Consider the following 19,231-nt stretch of genomic DNA (forward strand, 5'->3'; position numbering starts at 1 on the left):
AAAATGAACAAAAAAGAAAGAAAAAGAAAAACTGTTATCAATTAACAAGTCCAAGTCTCCAACATCTGAGTCCGAATGCAGTCCAAGTCATCAATGCTCAAGTCCAAGTCAAGTTCAAGTTTATTTGCCATTTGCATTAAAATTTGGCATTAAAATGCATTGGAATTCTTGTACACAAGCCACACCTCCACATGGTACAGAAAAAAGAAAGTACAAAACAGAGAGCACACAACAAAACATTAAACAGGGTAAGACATGGATGTACATTCAGCATGTCGGCACAATGCATGGTTGTAAATTAGTATAAAAAATAAAGATTTTTTAAAAAGGCATAATAAGAAGAGCATATGAATAAAGTGCTTTGTGCTGTTCTCTAGGAACCATGCCAGGGTAGCATGTCTGCACAGTGCAAAATTAGAAGGATAAAAAGATAAAATAATAAAATGGTAAAATAATGAAAGCAGCAGATCAAAGCAATAAGGTGCAGTTGTGCTATTCATTTAAGAACCTGACGAACCTGAGAAGTCAAGTCACAAGCCCCGAAAATGACTGTCCGAGTCCGGACTCCACCGGTTGGCTATATTTACAAACAATACTTTTTGTGTGAACTGGCAGACTTCTTCAGAAAACTTAACTGTCTAATATCTACCTGTTAAATGTTTGTTTAATTGCATATGAAAGTCCCCTCAATGAAAGCATAGAAGCATAGTAAACTTAAAATGATAGTGCAGGCAGTAAAACTGGTTTGCAAGTGTTAAAACAAAACTGCATATTATCTTTTATCGTCTTTTTCCTCGTTCAGAATGTTTATTGCTATTGGGATGAAATATTTCTTCTAAAATGTCACAAGTATCAGCATGTTTTGCTTCTGTCTTTTTAGAGGTGTGGTTTTGGCGAGGGTATGGAGCACCCTGCTCACAGAGGGGAGACACTGCCCATCGGACTGCATGACAGGTACTGTGCAATATATTATGTGTACGCCTTTCTTTGGCAGGGATACGCAGTGGCCAAAACACATGTCGTGGAATCTCACTTAGATTGAACATTTTAATTTTTCATCACACGTAACCTACCCCCCCAGAAATCCAGGACCTCTCAGCCTCCAATGTTAGCTGCCCTGAGAATCCCCTGTCACGTTCTGGCATTCAATCCCCCCCATCTCCTCCTCTCAATATTTGCTAATTGTAAACAGTCAAAAGGACTTGTTGAAAATTGTAAACAGTCAAAATTACTTGTTGAAAAGGATAATCCTTGAGACATTTTGGACTGGTGGTTGGCCATTCTTAATCCCATATAGAGGTGTGTGTGCTAAAATTGAGTAATATTAAAATGCTAAATGATATTGAAATGCCACAGTAATGGTATTCAATTTGTGATTATGGAACAATATTAATAATTATGCAAACTCACTCTTTTAAAGAGAAATTCAACCACAAAGTAACATTAGGCCTAGCTCATTTAAAGGAAGACTTTGTATCATTACAATGTCTGTAATATATGCAGATGGGCAGCCTTTACCTTGTTTCCCCTGCCTTTTCCACACAAAATGGCCCCCGTCAAAAGGGTCTATTCACCTTATGTAGCCACGCCCATTTGACCTGGTTGTGTGGCCGTATCAAAACTTCTGGCTAAAAATAAAATAAAATAAAATGGCTGCTGCTCCAATATCATCTAACTCTGAATTAACTAATAATTTAGCCAATTGTATGTAACATACCAAATAAAAGCAAACGGCAATGTCTAAGAATGCAACGCCATGTAACTGGCTCGTTAAGTCTCGCATTCCAGGGAATTACGTTAACGTCTGCGGGTCTTACAAGACGTAAATGGCGCGAGCGCAGCTCGGAGGAGAGAAGACTATCTGAAGCTTTCTTTGTTGGAGTCCAGGTATGTTTTACAAGAAAGTGCTCGTCATTGTCGACGATAACGTTATCCGACCTGGCTAACAGTGGATACTCGCTTGCTTGCTGTGTACCGGCTCAAAGTAGTAGGCTACGTTCTTTATTTTACCCCCTTCACCGTCCGCTCCAAAAACAACTCTCTTATTTTGCGCCGTGAGCGCCGGAAGTGTTAAAAGGACCCGGAAGAATTTGGCCCACTGTAAGGTCTGAACATAAGGTGAATACTCTATAGCATTGAGAGCCTTAACTAGCGTTAATGACCCATGCCAGCTGGCGGGGGCGGAGGTTCTGCATGCAGACGAAAAAGGATTTCTCCATGTAGAAAACACATAGAGAAGGTAAGCACTGTTGATCTGCTTATATTACCAAGATTATAATGATACAAAGCGTGTTGGAAATGGGCAAAGCCTTCCTTGAACAGATTTGGTTTTGACAGGTGGCAGGACAGGTGCTCTCTGTGGGAAAATGCTCATAATTGCGGTATCTAGATTTGGAGGAGGTTGACATGAAAATGGCATAGTCCTCTGCCTCTCGCTGTTGGGGAAGAGCTACAACAGTTTCTGCTCTCCGACCGAAGGGGGTGCCATCTCAGAGGAGCGGTGGCCACAGGCCTTGGTACAGACAGACTCAAGGAGAAGTGCATTAATAGCCTGAATTTCTAGTCCCTCGACTACAGCTAGCTAACTTTAGCCACTATTCAGGAATAAATGGCTTCCAGTGTGAGAGAAGATGATGAATTGGACGATACATTGAACGACACTGTCGAACTTCATAAATTGGCTTTAGAGGGTTATGGGTTTGAGCCTTAAGTACACTGCAGAAGACTGGGGGAAAGACGGGAGGAGAAGAAGCAGAGGCGTCCGTGACTGCTCCTGGGCCACCTTAAGTGGAGCGACAAGCAAGTTTATGTGGCGACTTTCTCTCCAACGCCAACTGAGATGTTTCTCTACACTGCCAACGGAGATGGGAAGTGTAATGACTATGACCGATGAAGAAAAGGATCAAGTTGGAAAAGTCTGTCTTGCATCACATCAAAGTTTTGAACCACATGTAAACGGAGCCGTCTTGGACACATTTTCAAAATCCCCAAGTTAAACTGGTGTAGGTGAGCCAGACCTGCAGGGCCGGGAGGAACAATGACAATCGAGTAAGTACAAATAAACAAATATTTTCTCACTAGGACACCAAAATACAGCTAATGTGTTTGTTGTTGTGGTTAATATAAATCTGGCCTATTATAGTTTGTATGTGAAATGCTCACCATGGTTAGACAGTCTTTTGGGCTATTTAAAAATTATTATTAACACAGCTGTAGCCTAGAACAGGGGTTCCCAAATGTTTCCGTCCAAGCACCACTACGTACCAAATCAACCCCCCCCCATAAAATAAAATGTGCTGATTTCACCATGCAATAGCAGCAGAAAGGCTAAATGACAATAAGGCTACTAAGCTGGTTCAAAACGGACACACACACACACACACACACACACACACACACACACACACACACACACACACACACACACACACACACACACACACACCTACCTGCTAACATTAGGCTGTGGAAAAGACGACCCCTTTGGGAGAAAAAAAAATTCCCTCACCAAAATTTTGCCTAACGTGTTATTTAGCTACCTTCCTGACAAACTAGCATTACATGGTTGGTACAAATCGATTCCTTGGGTCTTCTAGTTTCATATGATACCAGAAACTTCATTCTGGCTTTAAACCTGAGCCTGCTGCAGCCTCTGAAAGTAAATGTTCAAAATTGTGATGTTTCCCAAATATCGTGATATTCCCGAAAATCGGTCAAATCTGGCTACTCCTTAGCTGTGTATGTAAAAACTGTTCTCTGGTGGACCACCAGGCGGAGCCCCGCGGACCAGTTTGGGAACCAATGGCCTAGAACAACTACATGCCAAATCATAACCTATATAATGGTTGCCAGCCAGTTAAAAGCTTAGTCTTAGTGCGGAGCACAGATTAATTGACATGGTCACAACTTTGTTCATTTGTTTGACCTCTTAGTGTAGCCAATACGCTTGGCTGCACACAGACTCTTCCTGGAGTTGGGCCTTCATGATGGTAAAAAGACTGGAGAGAGGAACTCCCCTGGTACTTCCTGCCTCTGTCCAAAGTGTTGGTAAAAGATTCCCCTCTCCTGATGGGCTGTGGCTTTGTGGAGGTGGACAAGAGACACCACAACACCTGGATGGACAGTTCACAGTTTGACTGTGTGGAGTACCATCATCTATGCAGATGAGGGCAGATGACTGTCCACCAGGGGCGGACTGGGATCATAATTCAGGCCGGGCATTAGATACCAAGCAGGCCAGGCCGATACGGGCCGACGCGCGTGCCGGCGTCCGAAGGGCCGTTTGAAGCCCAATTTGGCCCGTTTGAAGCCAGATTTGGGCCGTTTGAAGCCCAATTTGGGTCGTTTAAAGCCACATTTGGGCCGTTTGAAGCCCAATTTGGGCCGTTTGAAGCCCAATTTGGGCCAAGTCCAATTTTACAATGAGATGCACCCACTTTAAACCTGAATAAAGTAATAAAACCACTAGTAAACCAGTAGGCGGCGCCTGGCCTGCTGTTCAGTGAGTGGCCTGGTCTGGCCTGCAAATTTTTTTTTTTTTTTTTTTGCAGGCCAGGCCAGGCCACCGGGCATTTGCCCGACGTGCCCGATTATGCAGTCCGCCCCTGCTGTCCACTGTCACGTTGCTGAATATGTTTTCAATATCTGTACTGCTTCTTAGGTTAACCTGCTGCTTAGCTTGAATGAGTGAAAGAAAAATAAAGTTCCATTACATCAATTCTCCCTCAGTTAATTTCCTTATTATTGGTCTAAATTGAGTTGGATACAATGACCTTTGCTGTTCAGTGGGTTAGAGCCAAAGCTGCTAACACGTCACCTTTTGTTGAAATCTGCCGTTCGCTATTCAAAATAGCTTCTCCTTGTTATTTGCGGAGAGCCGATGACCTTTCTGATGAATTCCTGTGCGCAATTCAATATCAATTATTTTCAAGTAAAGTTGAAAAGGTATGAAACGAAAAATCCGATCGGGTAGCATCACTAGCATGATCATCAAATTTGAAGTTTTGTCCAGCTCAAATTTTAAATAGGAAAAGGCACATTTACTCAATCAAATGCTGCTCGTGATACATCTGTACATGGAGCTATTGAGTAAGACTGGTGTGTTTTCCTTCTCTGCTCATACACTATTATCATGAGTGGAACAAATCAAGAAATTAAATGAATGTTAAAATTCTGGTCGTCGCAGGACTTCATTTTTCATTTGAGCCATTTAGCTCTCGCTCTTATCCAGAGCCACTTGAGAGGACAACAAGAGTGAAGCTAAATCCCTGGATTGTCGTCACCACAAGCCACCAATAGTAAAGAGAACCAGGGTTGAATTAAGTAGGTGGTTGAGTGTGAAGGAATAAAAGCCAGGCTGCAATGTGGATGTCTTTTTATCTTTTCGTTTTGAACAAGATGGCTTTTCAGTGGAAGGAGGAGATGCTGGTGTGGGTGTACAAGGCAGAGAGAGCCAAGCAGCAGTTGGTAGCAGCAGGCAGGGGACAGGGCCTACGTGTAAAGTGATGCACTTTCCCCAGTAGCCTTGTAAAGCAGCTCTGCAGTTGTTGCAGAGCTGGCAGCCAGTTAAGGGAATGCAGGCTAGATGGGACATGAGTTTGGAGATGCTGAAGATGAAGGTGAGCAGGAGAATTTTGGATGAGCTAGTGGCTGAAAGGAGTGATTGGGCAGTTGTCCAGATGGCAGGTAACTAGCTTGGAAAAAGAGAGGTGCTGAGTGAGTACCTGCTGAGGGGAGGGGCTGATTCAGCGGATGTTATAGAGCAAAAACTTGCTTGTGTCCACGACTGACTGATGACTCACAACAGCTTGTTCTCCTAAAGAATATCAGTTACTTCTTGTTCTTATATCCTACTCCTTAAACATCCTCATTGAGCCTGATCAATCATCGTGTTGTGTTGTGTTGTTTGGCGGTGGGGTTTTTTTTTTTTAACATTGCGAGGCAGCTGGATTCACGACGATACGACAAATTCATCTCGCCAATACAGCCAGATATGCGTTTGACTCAACTCCACCAGCGGTGCGGACCAATCGGCGTCCGAGGACGGAGAAGTTGGTCACGAGTGGTTGAAGTTACCCTGTGATAGACGATGATAGACAGATCATTCATCCAATCATGTGCCAAGTATTATTATTTTTTAAGTGCCACTGCCTGCCCCTTTCCCAGTTTCCAAGGATGAGTTCTAGGTTTTGTGTAACAAACCATCTGGCCGCTCGGTGTCCAGGTTCAGTGGAATTTGCCGTGTTTAAGCGCCACAATTGGCCCAAAGGTCCAAACATCGCCCAGCCGGGGACCTAGAGGCCATCTCTAAAAGCGACACCTCTGAATTACTGCATGACCTGTCCTGAACTTGGCGTGTGATGCCCTCGGGCAGCGCCGTGGGAAAAAAGGAAAGACATTAACAGAGCACGGTTGTGGCGGTTGCTCACCATCCACCGCTGTTGGCTTGTTTATAGCACGGTATTGCAATATAGTGCTTATTGTGACAGTTAGAAAGTAGCCGGCTGGAAATGTTTTAATATCAGCCATTTAGCTGGCAGCTGGTGCTTATAGAAAACCCTGTATTCAGAATGTATCAAATACATTCTGGTGTTGTATTCAGTTCCGGGATAACATTTTATGTTCCGTTTTCTATTCAAATGCCACATTACACTTGCTAGTTACTATTAAATCCGGGGTTCCCTCTTTTTTTTGTCAGACCCAGTAGAAGACATGGAGAACCCCGTAAATTAACGTGACGCAAGTGTGTGGCGGGTTGTTGGCAATTACTGTATATTTCAGCGTGATTTGTTTTAACGTCCTACTAGGGATGCAGCGATTAACCGATTTCACTATTAACCGAGTGTTTTTCACTCTCAAAAAAGGGACATTATGGTATTGTCGAAGTAGCTAGTAGCTAGGAAGACACGGAGAAAACTATCGCCCTTTGTTATTTCAACAACACAACTTCACTTCCTAGTTGTCACAGACCACAAAACGTAATCACCCCCTATGGTGTATGGGAAATGTAGTTAATCAATTCAAGATTCAAGATTTTTATTGTCACTCCGTAGTACAAGTATCACGTGTGAAATTCTTGTGCTGTAGGCTCCGTTACAACATAGTGCAAAAAATAAAAGATAAATAAATAAAAACAAGAGGCAACAAGCAATAAAGCAGTAAGACACGCCACAGACAGTGGCGTATTCACTGCCCATATGTGCAAATGGCATGAACATACTTTAAACATAATTAAACATAATGACATTCTGTTAGGTGCAAATAGCATATACCTAATTAAACATACTATTGAACATTAGTCATACGTGATGGTAGCAGCTGCAGTGCGGTACAGTATGGCTACTACACTATTTGTATATGTTAAGGAGTCTCGTGGCCTGTGAGAAGAAACTGTCCCTCAAGCGATTTGTGCGTGCTCTTGGGACCCTGTATCTCCTCCCTGAGGGTAGCAGGGAGAACAGACTGTTGTGGGGGTGGTTTGTGTCTTTGATGATCTTGGTTGTACAGATCTTGCAGTTCTGGTAGCTCACATCCTGTTACGTGCTGGGCCGCGTGCCTCACCCTTCTTAGCGCCCTGCAGTCCATGGTGGTGCAGTTCCCGTACCAGGTGGTGAAGCAGCCAGTCAGCAGGCTTTCAATGGTGCCTCTGTAGAAGTCCCTGAGGATTTTTGGCCTTAGCCCGAATTTCTTCAGGCGCCTGAGTCCGTATAGTCGCTGTTGGGCCTTTTTGACAACAGTGGCGGTGTGGTTGGCCCATGTCAGGTCCTGGTGGATATTGACTCCCAGGTACTTGAAGCTGTCCACCCTTTCCACCACTGTGCCGTTGATGGTGATTGGGGGGTGTGCGCCCCCCCCCCCGTAGCGTAACCTAGCGTAGAACGCGTTGAGTTCGTCCGGCAGGGTGGGTGACGTGCTGGGGTTCTGCCGTTTCACCCCTTTGAAGTCTGTGGCAGCATGGAGTCCACTCCACAGGTGTCTGGGGTTGTTAGTGTCCAATTTAGACTCCAGCTGCTTTCCATAATCTCTCCGTGCTTTTTTTTATAGTGGTTCGGAGGGCATATTGTGCTTGTATTGTTCTGGTGTACCAGAGTTGAAGGCGGTGGTCCGGGCGTGAAGGGCAGCCCGGACATCACTGTTGACCCAGGGCTTCTGATTTGGCATTATTTTGATTCTTTTTGTTGGGACTATATCCTCGGTGCATTTTTTTATGAAGCATGACACTGTCTCTGCATATTCGCCCAGGTCTCCTGCAGCCTTGAACTCCTCCCATACTACTTGGCCAAAGCAATCCCTCAGGATGTCGTCTGATTGGTCTGACCAGCAGTGGGCGGTTCAGAATGCTGGGGGCTGTTTTTTTAGTTTTTGTTGATACCTGGGTATGAGTAGGATGGAGGCGTGGTCCGATTTGCCGAAGGGGGGGTGGGGTGTGGCCTTGTAACAATGGCGGATGTTTGTCTAACATCAATCTACCAACAGTAGCGTGAATGTATTGTAAATTGCCATAAATTATCTGTAGTGTTGTGAAATAAATTAATGCATAATAATCGTGAAACCGTGATTTTTCCTCAGACTATAATCGTACCATCCAAATCTATAATCGTTGCATCCCTACATCCTACCACCATGGGACATTATGTTGTCATTGTGTCTGTGTCTGCCTGTATGTAGATTTTTTTTTTGTAGACAATAGACAATAAATTATAATAGAAATGTAATACTTAACCACAGGTTCCCCCTATAGGGCAGATGGTCTGAGTAGATGTTGGAGCACTTTGCTGCATATATTTGCATATTAATGAGGGAAACATTCTCTTGAAACTGTAACTCCTTAATACTGTAAGATGCAGATTTCACTTTATACTGCAATGCTATGAGAGGACAAATATGTTGAGATTGAAATAATAGCTAATTAATGCATCAGTTACCCTAATTACCTTTTAAACATAACTTGTGTTTTAATGTGGTGATTATGGTGGGAGATTAGGCAGCTCAAGTGCCTTTTGTTTTGTGCCCACTTATTCCAAGTGGGTAAAGAGAACGAATAAATGAATGGTAATGCACACAAAAGGAAAATCCCTTTTAATCTATGAAATGTATGCCTAAATAATGACTAGATGGTGCAATAGCCTGTACAAGCCTATTGGTGTCAAATATGGTGTCCCCTTCAATGACCTTGTATTTCTCTGGATTAATGGAGTTCATTAGAAGTGGCTATTTTTTAATTTGTTGAATTTGCACAATAATAATCCACATACTCCAATTTGATTGAAATTGGGCCAAGCCCCATTGGCATAGCAAATTGTGCTTCCAGGAAGATATGAATATCATCTTGTTTTTCCTGTTCATGCATGAGCCACAGTGTGACGCCTACTCACCTGTTCTCCTCTTTAATTGATCTTAATCCTTCCATCCTGTGTTGCCTTCGTCACACAGATCATCTTTGCCCATTAAACCAATAATAATAATCAGTCAACTTTTCTTTCTTTTTTTTCCCCCCATTCCCTACATGGAATATAATTCAAACAGTTTGAGGTTTCAAAGCGATTAAAGTATACATTTGTGAAAAATCATACAGACAAATTAAATGGAAAAGGATGTGCTAATTAGGTACTAGAATTTCTACTTTGATACCGATACCCAGGAAAAGATCGATACTCGATATCACAGCAGGTTACCCCAGCTCTAGTAATTAGCCTATCAGAACACCTTTAGCTTGTTGAAGCAACAGATACCCACCAATGATATGGAGGGAAAATCAGTAATATGTTTGATTTTTCATTCAAAGAAAGTATACTGCTGGTATCCATACTGTTGCAAATGAGTATTGTATCCGTTTACATTTATTAGTATTGATACTTGCGATCAGGGGTGTAGTGGAGGGTAAACGCGAGTAAACGCAGTTTACCCACCTTTTGAAATGAGTTTACTCACTTTTTGAAATTAGTTTACTTACTTTTTGAAATTAGTTTACTCACCTATTTTCAGATCACCTATATAAATCAATGAGGGAAAACAAGGTGGGTAAACTACTCACCTTGGATAGCTTACCCACCTCTGTATTCACCACTACACCCCTGCTTGCGATACTATTGATACTTTTGACAACCCTAGTACTAATGTTAATATACAAAACAGTAACTTACGTAGCTATTCATTTCCTTGCCATTCCTTTGAAACCTCTGACATTATTGGAAACATTTTATTTGACTGTCACAGGGCTGCTGACTTCATCACACTGCTGTGAAGGGTGGCTGAGGTTTCCAAGATCGGTAGTATTTAAATAGTGTACATTTAAGAAGAGTTTTCACGCGTAGCTTATTTGAATGAAATGGGTTGCTAGAATCCCTCATATGTATTGTTTTGCACTGTCCGAATGCTATTTTGGTCACAGCCCTTGACTGCAAAGGTTATACAATGCTGTTATCTTTGTTCTGTTGTTTGCGATGATTTTTCTCCTTATCTCACTTCTCCCTCTGTCCTCCACTTCTTCTGATGCCAAACCAAGTGCTGTAATCACCACTCATAACAAGGGGGCACTGTTGCTGAGCTACTGGGCTATTCATGAACCCTGAAAGGGGAAAGGGAGGGCTTCTTCCCCCTCCCACCAGGAGACGACTGTGAATGCAGCAGGGCAAGCCGTCACAGCGGATACAATCTATTGGCTTCTCAGCGCTGCCGCGAATGTCACAACCCTGTCTGTAGGCTGCACTGCCTCTACCAGTCTATTTCTATAGCCTCCACCACCACCACCGCCGCTGCTGCTGCTGCTGCTCTCCTCCCCCTTAAATGGTGTGGGCAGAGTGGGATGGAAGCCCGCATTGGAAGCCTTTTCATGGAAATGCTCTTTGCTGTTGGTATTGCTCTAGCACCGTTCTGGTGACAACAACATGCCGTTAAAATGGAAAAGCGGTTCTCCCGTCAGCTGGAAATTCCCAGTGCCAGTGCTTAAGACATCCAGGTCCTCACCTCTTTCGCCTGCTTACATGTGAGTACCAGCAAAATAGCATTCACATTATGCCCTGGCGGTGATGTACATCCAGGTGGGGGCTTTTTTTCTGGATTTTCAGATTTGTAGTTTTTTTTTTTAGTTATGCAAATTATTTGGAATGCATGAAACCGTTCCCTTTCGTTGCAGCCCTGATTAGGCAGAATATGATGAGTGTTGTGCTGTGTGTGGAGAGAGTCGCCCTGCCCGCTGTGCGCCATATGGGCTTGCTTGCTTGCAGAATGTGGTGCTCCTGGGCAGCGAGGGCTCATTTTTTGCTGTGGGCATGTTAAGAAGCACATCTCCAACTCTTGCCCTCTCCCTGTGGCTGTGTTGATTTGGGCACAGAGACTCCGCAAGCTTGGGAGGAGCCTGCCTTTGTCAGGTTGTCTGACATGCCCTGGTTTAGGAGCTATTGTCATCTGCCACTGTTCAGGAGGGGGGAAGGGCAGAATGTAGATGGTTCACACAGGCTCTCTCTCTCCATCCTCTCTTATCTGGCCTTTTCTCACTGCTCCGCGTTGGGTGTCTTGTTTGACTTTTGAACAGTATCCTGGCGTAGGCCTAAACTGAGTCAGGCGAAAAGAAAAGGATAGACCAGATAAAGGGTTAGACAAACTAGCATATTAAGTAGGGGAATGTGGTAACTTGTAGGTAATTTCTTAGGGTAGCAAGGCTAACACAAGTTTCTTTACATGTGTATGTGTGTGTCTCATGCATCTCTGCATAGAATCATACTCCCTTGAAATGGTGCTAGTTTTACAGAAATGTAGCATTAAAATATTCGTGCACACCAGAGATGGCACATAAAATATGCCCTATCGGCTCTGTTTTTTCAGTGGTTTACTGCTCCAAAACGACCTCAATATAAAAGGTGGTACCTGCAACATGGATATTTTATAATGTAAAAAGCATTTTATAATATAAAATATATATTTATATTATCCATACATTAATTCTCAGATTCCTTAACCCTGAGGAAGTCTTAAAGAAAAGGGTGCCACTTTGTATTCTATAAGCTATGTACCAAATTACATGATTTGAAGGTTCTACTTTTTTTTTTTTTTACACTATTGACCTCTTGATTTTTGTTTCATTGTAGTATATGGTGGTAACACTGATCTGGAAACAGTGTAATATGAGTTGTTATTGTAGTGGCAAAACCTTTAATGTTACAACAGTACAATGGTTTAAGTCTGTACCAGTGAAGTGAAATTCTTACGTAAATTCAAATTATGTTTACACAACATAACATCCATATTACTATGTGTAAGAGTAATTTCATGTGGCCACAGTACTGACTCCACCTTACTCTGCCCAGTCTGGCCCTGCCCACACCAGACCACGTACTATTTTGAAATGTGTGTATTGTAAGTTGTGTTTTTAGGCAGACTGATATTGGACCCCCAATTATAGGTTACTCTGTGGTCGGTCTTTATAGGCCCTCTGAGTGCAGCCTGTATCCTTTTGGCTCAGGGATCTTTGGTAACTGTATACTGGTAGGTTGTTCTCTGTATACCGGTGTGTATCCAAAGCAACAACAAAATGATGGAGGACGCACAGAGGGAAGTTATGCATCTGGTTTGAAGACCTTTGTTGGTGTCTGTCTACATTGAAAATTAAAAAAGAGAGAACGATCATGGAAATGTGTTTGCATGTGTGTGCTTGCCTGCAGTGAGTGAGCCCACCCCAATCTATATATAGACTGGTTTGCTGCCTGTGGTGCAGATTTCATGCTAGCGAGGAATGGTAAAGGTTCACTGCCTGTATGACCCGTGGAATACAATCTAAAGTTCAGTCCAAAGTCATTGGGTTTGCACATAAAGTCCTTGAAATGAATGTCATCCTTGCATCTAGCACATGGATACATGGATTCCACACAGTGAGATATTCATATTGAGGGGTTGGCATGTGTGGCTGCTGTGACCACATTTCGCTTAAGCGCATTAGTCTAAAAGTAACTCATCTGGTCTTGGTTCTATTTATTTATAATTTTTCATTTGGAAGTAGTGCACTGTTTTAAGTACAGTATTCTCAAAATATCCTGGTTACTGGCGAAATGGTTTAAGTCTTTTACTCTGAGCCAGCTACTCTTTAGAAAAATAAATCAATGAAGAGTAGATGGAGTGATTGAAGCCAGTATGGGTCTGTATGGACATGGGTAAAGAGTAGATAGAGTGATTGAAGTCAGTATGGGTCTGTATGGAGTGGACATGGGTAAAGAGTAGATAGAGTGATTGAAGTCAGTATGGGTCTGTATGGACATGGGTAAAGAGTAGATAGAGTGATTGAAGTCAGTATGGGTCTGTATGGACATGGGTAAAGAGTAGATATAGTGATTTGAAGTCAGTATGGGTCTGTATGGACATGGGTAAAGAGTAGATAGAGTGATTGAAGTCAGTATGGGTCTGTATGGACATGGGTAAAGAGTAGATAGAGTGATTGAAGTCAGTATGGGTCTGTATGGACATGGGTAAAGAGTAGATGGAGTGATTGAAGTCAGTACGGGTCTGTATGGACATGGGTAAAGAGTAGATAGAGTGATTGAAGTCAGTATGGGTCTGTATGGAGTGGAAATGGGTAAAGAGTAGATAGAGTGATTGAAGTCAGTATGGGTCTGTATGGACATGGGTAAAGAGTAGATATAGTGATTTGAAGTCAGTATGGGTCTGTATGGACATGGGTAAAGAGTAGATAGAGTGATTTAAGTCAGTATGGGTATGTATGGACATGGGTAAAGAGTAGATATAGTGATTTGAAGTCAGTATGGGTCTGTATGGACATGGGTAAAGAGTAGATAGAGTGATTGAAGTCAGTATGGGTCTGTATGGACATGGGTAAAGAGTAGATAGAGTGATTGAAGTCAGTATGGGTCTGTATGGACATGGGTAAAGAGTAGATAGAGTGATTGAAGTCAGTATGGGTCTGTATGGACATGGGTAAAGAGTAGATAGAGTGATTGAAGTCAGTATGGGTCTGTATGGACATGGGTAAAGAGTAGATAGAGTGATTGAAGTCAGTATGGGTCTGTATGGACATGGGTAAAGAGTAGATAGAGTGATTGAAGTCAGTATGGGTCTGTATGGACATGGGTAAAGAGTAGATGGAGTGATTGAAGTCAGTATGGGTCTGTATGGACATGGGTCAAATGAAAGCTGTGACAGTGAATTTAACAGACTAGCAGAATACCCGTGCAGTGTATCAGGCGTATGTAAGCGCAGCCATTTCGCAGCATCACAAGTTCAGTCATTAATCTGTGCAGGCCTCACTCACAGAGTTGGCATGCAGCCTCTCCTCTCTCTCCCCAGAGGGTTTTCATAGTCCACTTCCCTGGCTGATTCCAACTCCGCTCAGCTATGTGCTCCTTAACCCTGGAGCTCTCCATGGTGCTGAACCTGCTAAGTTAGCGTTTGATGCAGCGTTTCCCATACATAAGGCAGCGCCTCTATTGAATGTCTTGCACAGCTGCTGTAAGAGCATGAGTTTAGCAAACGGCTACTCAGGGCAAATGGTGCATTAGTTTGCATGAAGTTGTTTTAAACCTACTTATATTACCAGCCCACATCAATTTTTAGGCCCGATTAAGAGCATTTCCCTACCCTCGAATCAGCAGAAGATTGCACTGCCTCATCTGCCCTCTACTACCCAACCCCTGCAGCCAAAAAGACCTTGCAGAATTCAACACACATGCAAAGATCTAGCCTGGGTAAACCCATCCCCCACGTGACCTGCTCTCAGACCTGTTCTCAGTCACTATGACGCTAGTGACTGGGAACTGAGAGCAGGTCACGTGGGGGCTGGGTTTACCTAGGCTAGCAAAGATCTGTGTCAAGAAATGGGAGACTGTCGTATAACATCGCTTTGAAGAAACGAAAAGAAGAAGAAGCAGAAGATTGACCATTGATTCATTTTAAAGCCATCGTTCTTCATACAAGGCATGAAACCAGGGCTGTAGTGGTGGCTAAACGCACATAAACACCTTTTTCAATGCTCTGCAGTGTTTAGGCACCTTTTAAGATAGTGTAATAATCCGCTCCCGGGATCATTAAGTGAGGAGGAGAAGAGGCAATACTTGGTACAGGCTTTATTCACGCTTCATAGCTCCTAGCTATACACACACAGCTCTTAGCTACACACACGTCCTGTCCGCTTCCTCATATTCCCAGAGTCCTCCCCACCCGAGACCGGAAGTCCCCTATACACTGGCTGGTCCGCTGCCTTCACGTAACGTCGTAATCGCCACCGACATGTCAAACTCTGGGTCGCCACAATAGTTTACTCACATTTTTAAATTGTTTATGCACTTATTATTGCACGAGTTGTAAAAAGTTTGAGTAGGAAACTCTGTTGATGCGGAGATCACGGCAAGCACGTCACACACCAAAACAAAAGAAACAAGATGACACATGGCACTGACCAGGAGCTCCGCGAACCGTAGCCTACTACTTGTGGAGCGCTCCGCGGGAAAGGTAGGCTACACGGCCCCGGTCACGTTGGTGCCTTTCTCGAGCTGCGCTTGCCTTAGCCCCATAACGTGACGCCGCTTTATACTGTACTTACTGTACAGTAAAGCGGCGCCACACAGCGTTAGAATCCTCAATAGGTGGACAAGGCTGTTCAAAAAGCTCTCCTACCCGTATCCGACCTCCGATTGCAGATCCAAAGATATGATCGTCCGCCCAGTGAAGCCAGTAATTTAGCCGGAACACCGGCGCTGTTAAAATGATACTGCTTGCGTGAAACAACCGTTTTAGAAGCAGTCTTTGCACAGCCTGCGCTGAATTTACAGCAGGGTGTGTTTGATCTTACTAACATGGTGCACCGCTGCACACGGCGAGCAAACAACACATGCAGTCACACGGAGATGGTGGCTGTCAGTGATCAACACAAATCCAGCGCACCTGGGAAGTAAAACATGTCATGAAATACTCAAACTCCCAATGTTCCTGTCGGCACTTCTCCTGTCCTCAATACAGCACAGGCTGTGCAAAGACTGCTTCTAAACGGTTGTTTCACACAGCAGTATCATTTTAACCTCCCCGGCGAGCTTACTGGCTTCACTAGGCGGACGATCATATCTTCGGATCTGCAATCGGAGATGGGATATGGGTAGGAGAGCTTTTTGAACAGCCTAGCCCACCTATTGAGCATTCTAACGCTGTGTGGCGCTGACTGCTGTACGAGAATTATCTCGGAGTACAGTAGGGCGCCATGTTATGGGGCTACGCTTGCCTGCCCAGACAAACAACTTGATGGTGCCATTGTGGCAGCGATGCGCAATGCGCATTTGGAGACGTGCATTTGGAGACCAGCTCATGGTGAGCTAAACGTATGTTTAAAAAAAGAATGTGTGTCAGGAGTGGGGAAAATCATATAGGCCTACCGTTTTACAACTGAAGAGTGAATCACTGGTGTAAGAGACATGATTGATTTCCCTCTGATCAAGTAAAGATTAGGTGCGACTTGAATAGTCCAGGTGCTACTGTATAAAGCCAATACGACGTATTGGCTTTATACAGTAGCACCTGGACTATGCGACCATGTTGAAAACTATCTAGAAACATACTGGTGTTTGTTATGGCGAGATCTGTACCCCTGGCCTGGCTCCCGGCAAATTCACAAAATGTTTTATTATTCGCGAAAAGCCGAGGGTGAACTACGGCATGCAGGTTATTTTCTTCTTCACGCAATTAAGACAACGTGACAATTTCTTCTGACGCAGAAGAAGCAGAATGGATTCGTCAGTTTTTCACAAACAAAACAAAAATATAGGTTGCAAATGGTAAATTGCTTGTTAAAGCAGTTAGTCAGATTATGCCTGACATTATTGTTGTCAAGTAGCAATGATTGAAGCTTGATGTGCTGAGCTCAATCAAGCTAATGTTATTAATTTGCACTGCTCTGGCTAACGTCAGCATTGATGAACTGAATGCTATTGCTAACTGTTACTTTGAACATCCATTTGCAATGATTCTGGCTGGATATTAACTATTGTAAATTTGTCACAATGAATGCAATTTGTGCACAATGTGTAAATACATTTTATATTGATTGTTTAGCCCTAATTATTTGTAAAGTCACAACACATTAGAGATGTGTGTAGTTCTTCATAGATTTAGCCTCTTCATTTTGCTCTCAAATGCACCAGGTTGACGAATTTTACTTTAAAATGTACAAAATTTTCCTCCAGGGGAGAATCCCCCCGGACCCCCCTTGAAGGTCCAAGGCCCATCCCATATTTAGCCAGCTACTTTTCCTATCTGGCTGGCTACTCAGAAATGTGGGGCACCCCCTGATATACCTTTTATAGGGCTATTCAGATGAAGTTGTTCTACTCTCATATTTTGTCTTGTACATCGGTCACGGAAGCTTATAGTTTATCCGCCGTTATAACACTGCCGGTGCCGCGTGAGAAAGCTGCCTCAAAAGTATAGTTTACCCACCTTTTGTTTTTTACCACTACAGCACTGCATGAAACTGAACCACAGCTGGGTTTACGCTGGCCATGTTTCATTTGGTTTCACTTTGAACGTCACCTCCTGCAGTGCTGACAAAAATGAAAGGTTTTTGCTCATTTAATACCATCAAGCATCAGAATCATGATGATGATTATAACCAAATATAGCACACTGGACTACTGCTTTCTGTGTTAAATTGATTCAAGCTGGGATCATCTGACAGCAGAGACGTTGACAAGCACAGTGTTGGACTGCTTGTTCCTTACACTGCACCTGTGGTGGGATGAGAATGAGTTCACATCAATCTCAATAGTTAATATCAATTTATCAAAGGTTTAGCAAACATTGCTTGGAGCCTTGGCGGATACAGTGTTGAATGTATTGATCAGATCTGTCAGGGGCTGTTTGTCAGAATTCTTTCATATTCTTGGTTGCTCCCATCTGATTCTTATCTTGGCTGCATGTTGGATGGTGGATGCCTCATTTTGATAGAACTGGTCAGCACGAACAGTGGGAAATCAGCTGCTGTGTGAGAACAGATGAGAGAAAGTTACAAAGTAGCTCGCCCGTAACATAAAGTCAGCTGCTGTCTGAGAACAGATGAGAGAAAGTTACAAAGTAGCTCGCCCGTAACATAAAGTCAGCTGCTTTGTGAGAACAGATGAGGGAAAGTTACAAAGTAGCTCGCCCGTAACATAAAGTCAGCTCCTGTGTGAGAACAGCTGAGGGAAAGTTACAAAGTAGCTCACCCATAACATAAAGTCAGCTGCTGTGTGAGAACAGCTGAGGGAAAGTTACAAAGTAGCTCGCCCGTAACATGAAGTCAGCTGCTGTGTGAGAACAGCTGAGGGAAAGTTACAAAGTAGCTCGCCCGTAACATAAAGTCAGCTGGCAGCTGCTGTGTGAGAACAGCTGAGGGAAAGTTACAAAGTAGCTCACCCGTAACATAAAGTCAGCTGGCAGCTGCTGTGTGAGAACAGCTGAGGGAAAGTTACAAAGTAGCTCGCCCGTAACATAAAGTCAGCTGCTGTGTGAGAACAGCTGAGGGAAAGTTACAAAGTAGCTCACCCGTAACATAAAGTCAGCTGGCAGCTGCTGTGTGAGAACAGCTGAGGGAAAGTTACAAAGTAGCTCGCCCGTAACATAAAGTCAGCTGCTGTGTGAGAACAGCTGAGGGAAAGTTACAAAGTAGCTCGCCCGTAACATAAAGTCAGCTCCTGTGTGAGAACAGCTGAGGGAAAGTTACAAAGTAGCTCACCCGTAACATAAAGTCAGCTGGCAGCTGCTGTGTGAGAACAGCTGAGGGAAAGTTACAAAGTAGCTCGCCCGTAACATAAAGTCAGCTGGCAGCTGCTGTGTGAGAACAGCTGAGGGAAAGTTACAAAGTAGCTCGCCCGTAACATAAAGTCAGCTGCTGTGTGAGAACAGCTGAGGGAAAGTTACAAAGTAGCTCGCCCATAACATAAAGTCAGCTGCTGTGTGAGAACAGCTGAGGGAAAGTTACAAAGTAGCTCGCCAGTAACATAAAGTCAGCTGGCAGCTGCTGTGTGAGAACAGCTGAGGGAAAGTTACAAAGTAGCTCGCCCGTAACATAAAGTCAGCTGCTGTGTGAGAACAGCTGAGGGAAAGTTACAAAGTAGCTCGCCCATAACATAAAGTCAGCTGCTGTGTGAGAACAGCTGAGGGAAAGTTACAAAGTAGCTCGCCCGTAACATAAAGTCAGCTGGCAGCTGCTGTGTGAGAACAGCTGAGGGAAAGTTACAAAGTAGCTCGCCCGTAACATGAAGTC

The 19,231-nt window shown here is 43.6% G+C and overlaps 1 protein-coding gene across 5 annotated transcripts in view; it reads left to right on the top strand.

Annotated features, from left to right (window-relative positions):
* Window positions 1-895: 895 nt before the first annotated feature.
* klhl13 (kelch-like family member 13) overlaps window positions 896-19,231 on the top strand; it is a gene marked incomplete at both ends in the record, with an annotated part of 80,963 nt that continues 62,627 nt past the window's right edge. For 2 of the 5 annotated variants that reach the window (XM_083637692.1, XM_083637695.1), the window contains one exon: window positions 10,887-10,984. In XM_083637692.1, the coding sequence (XP_083493818.1) occupies window positions 10,887-10,984 (98 nt within the window). Of the gene's footprint in view, window positions 976-10,886; window positions 10,985-19,231 lie in introns of those variants that run through there. The other 3 variants (XM_083637696.1, XM_083637693.1, XM_083637694.1) reach the window with 3 other exon arrangements.

Source organism: Poromitra crassiceps (assembly GCF_964638095.1).
Source record: "Poromitra crassiceps genome assembly, chromosome: 1".
Classification (NCBI taxonomy): domain Eukaryota; kingdom Metazoa; phylum Chordata; class Actinopteri; order Beryciformes; family Melamphaidae; genus Poromitra; species Poromitra crassiceps.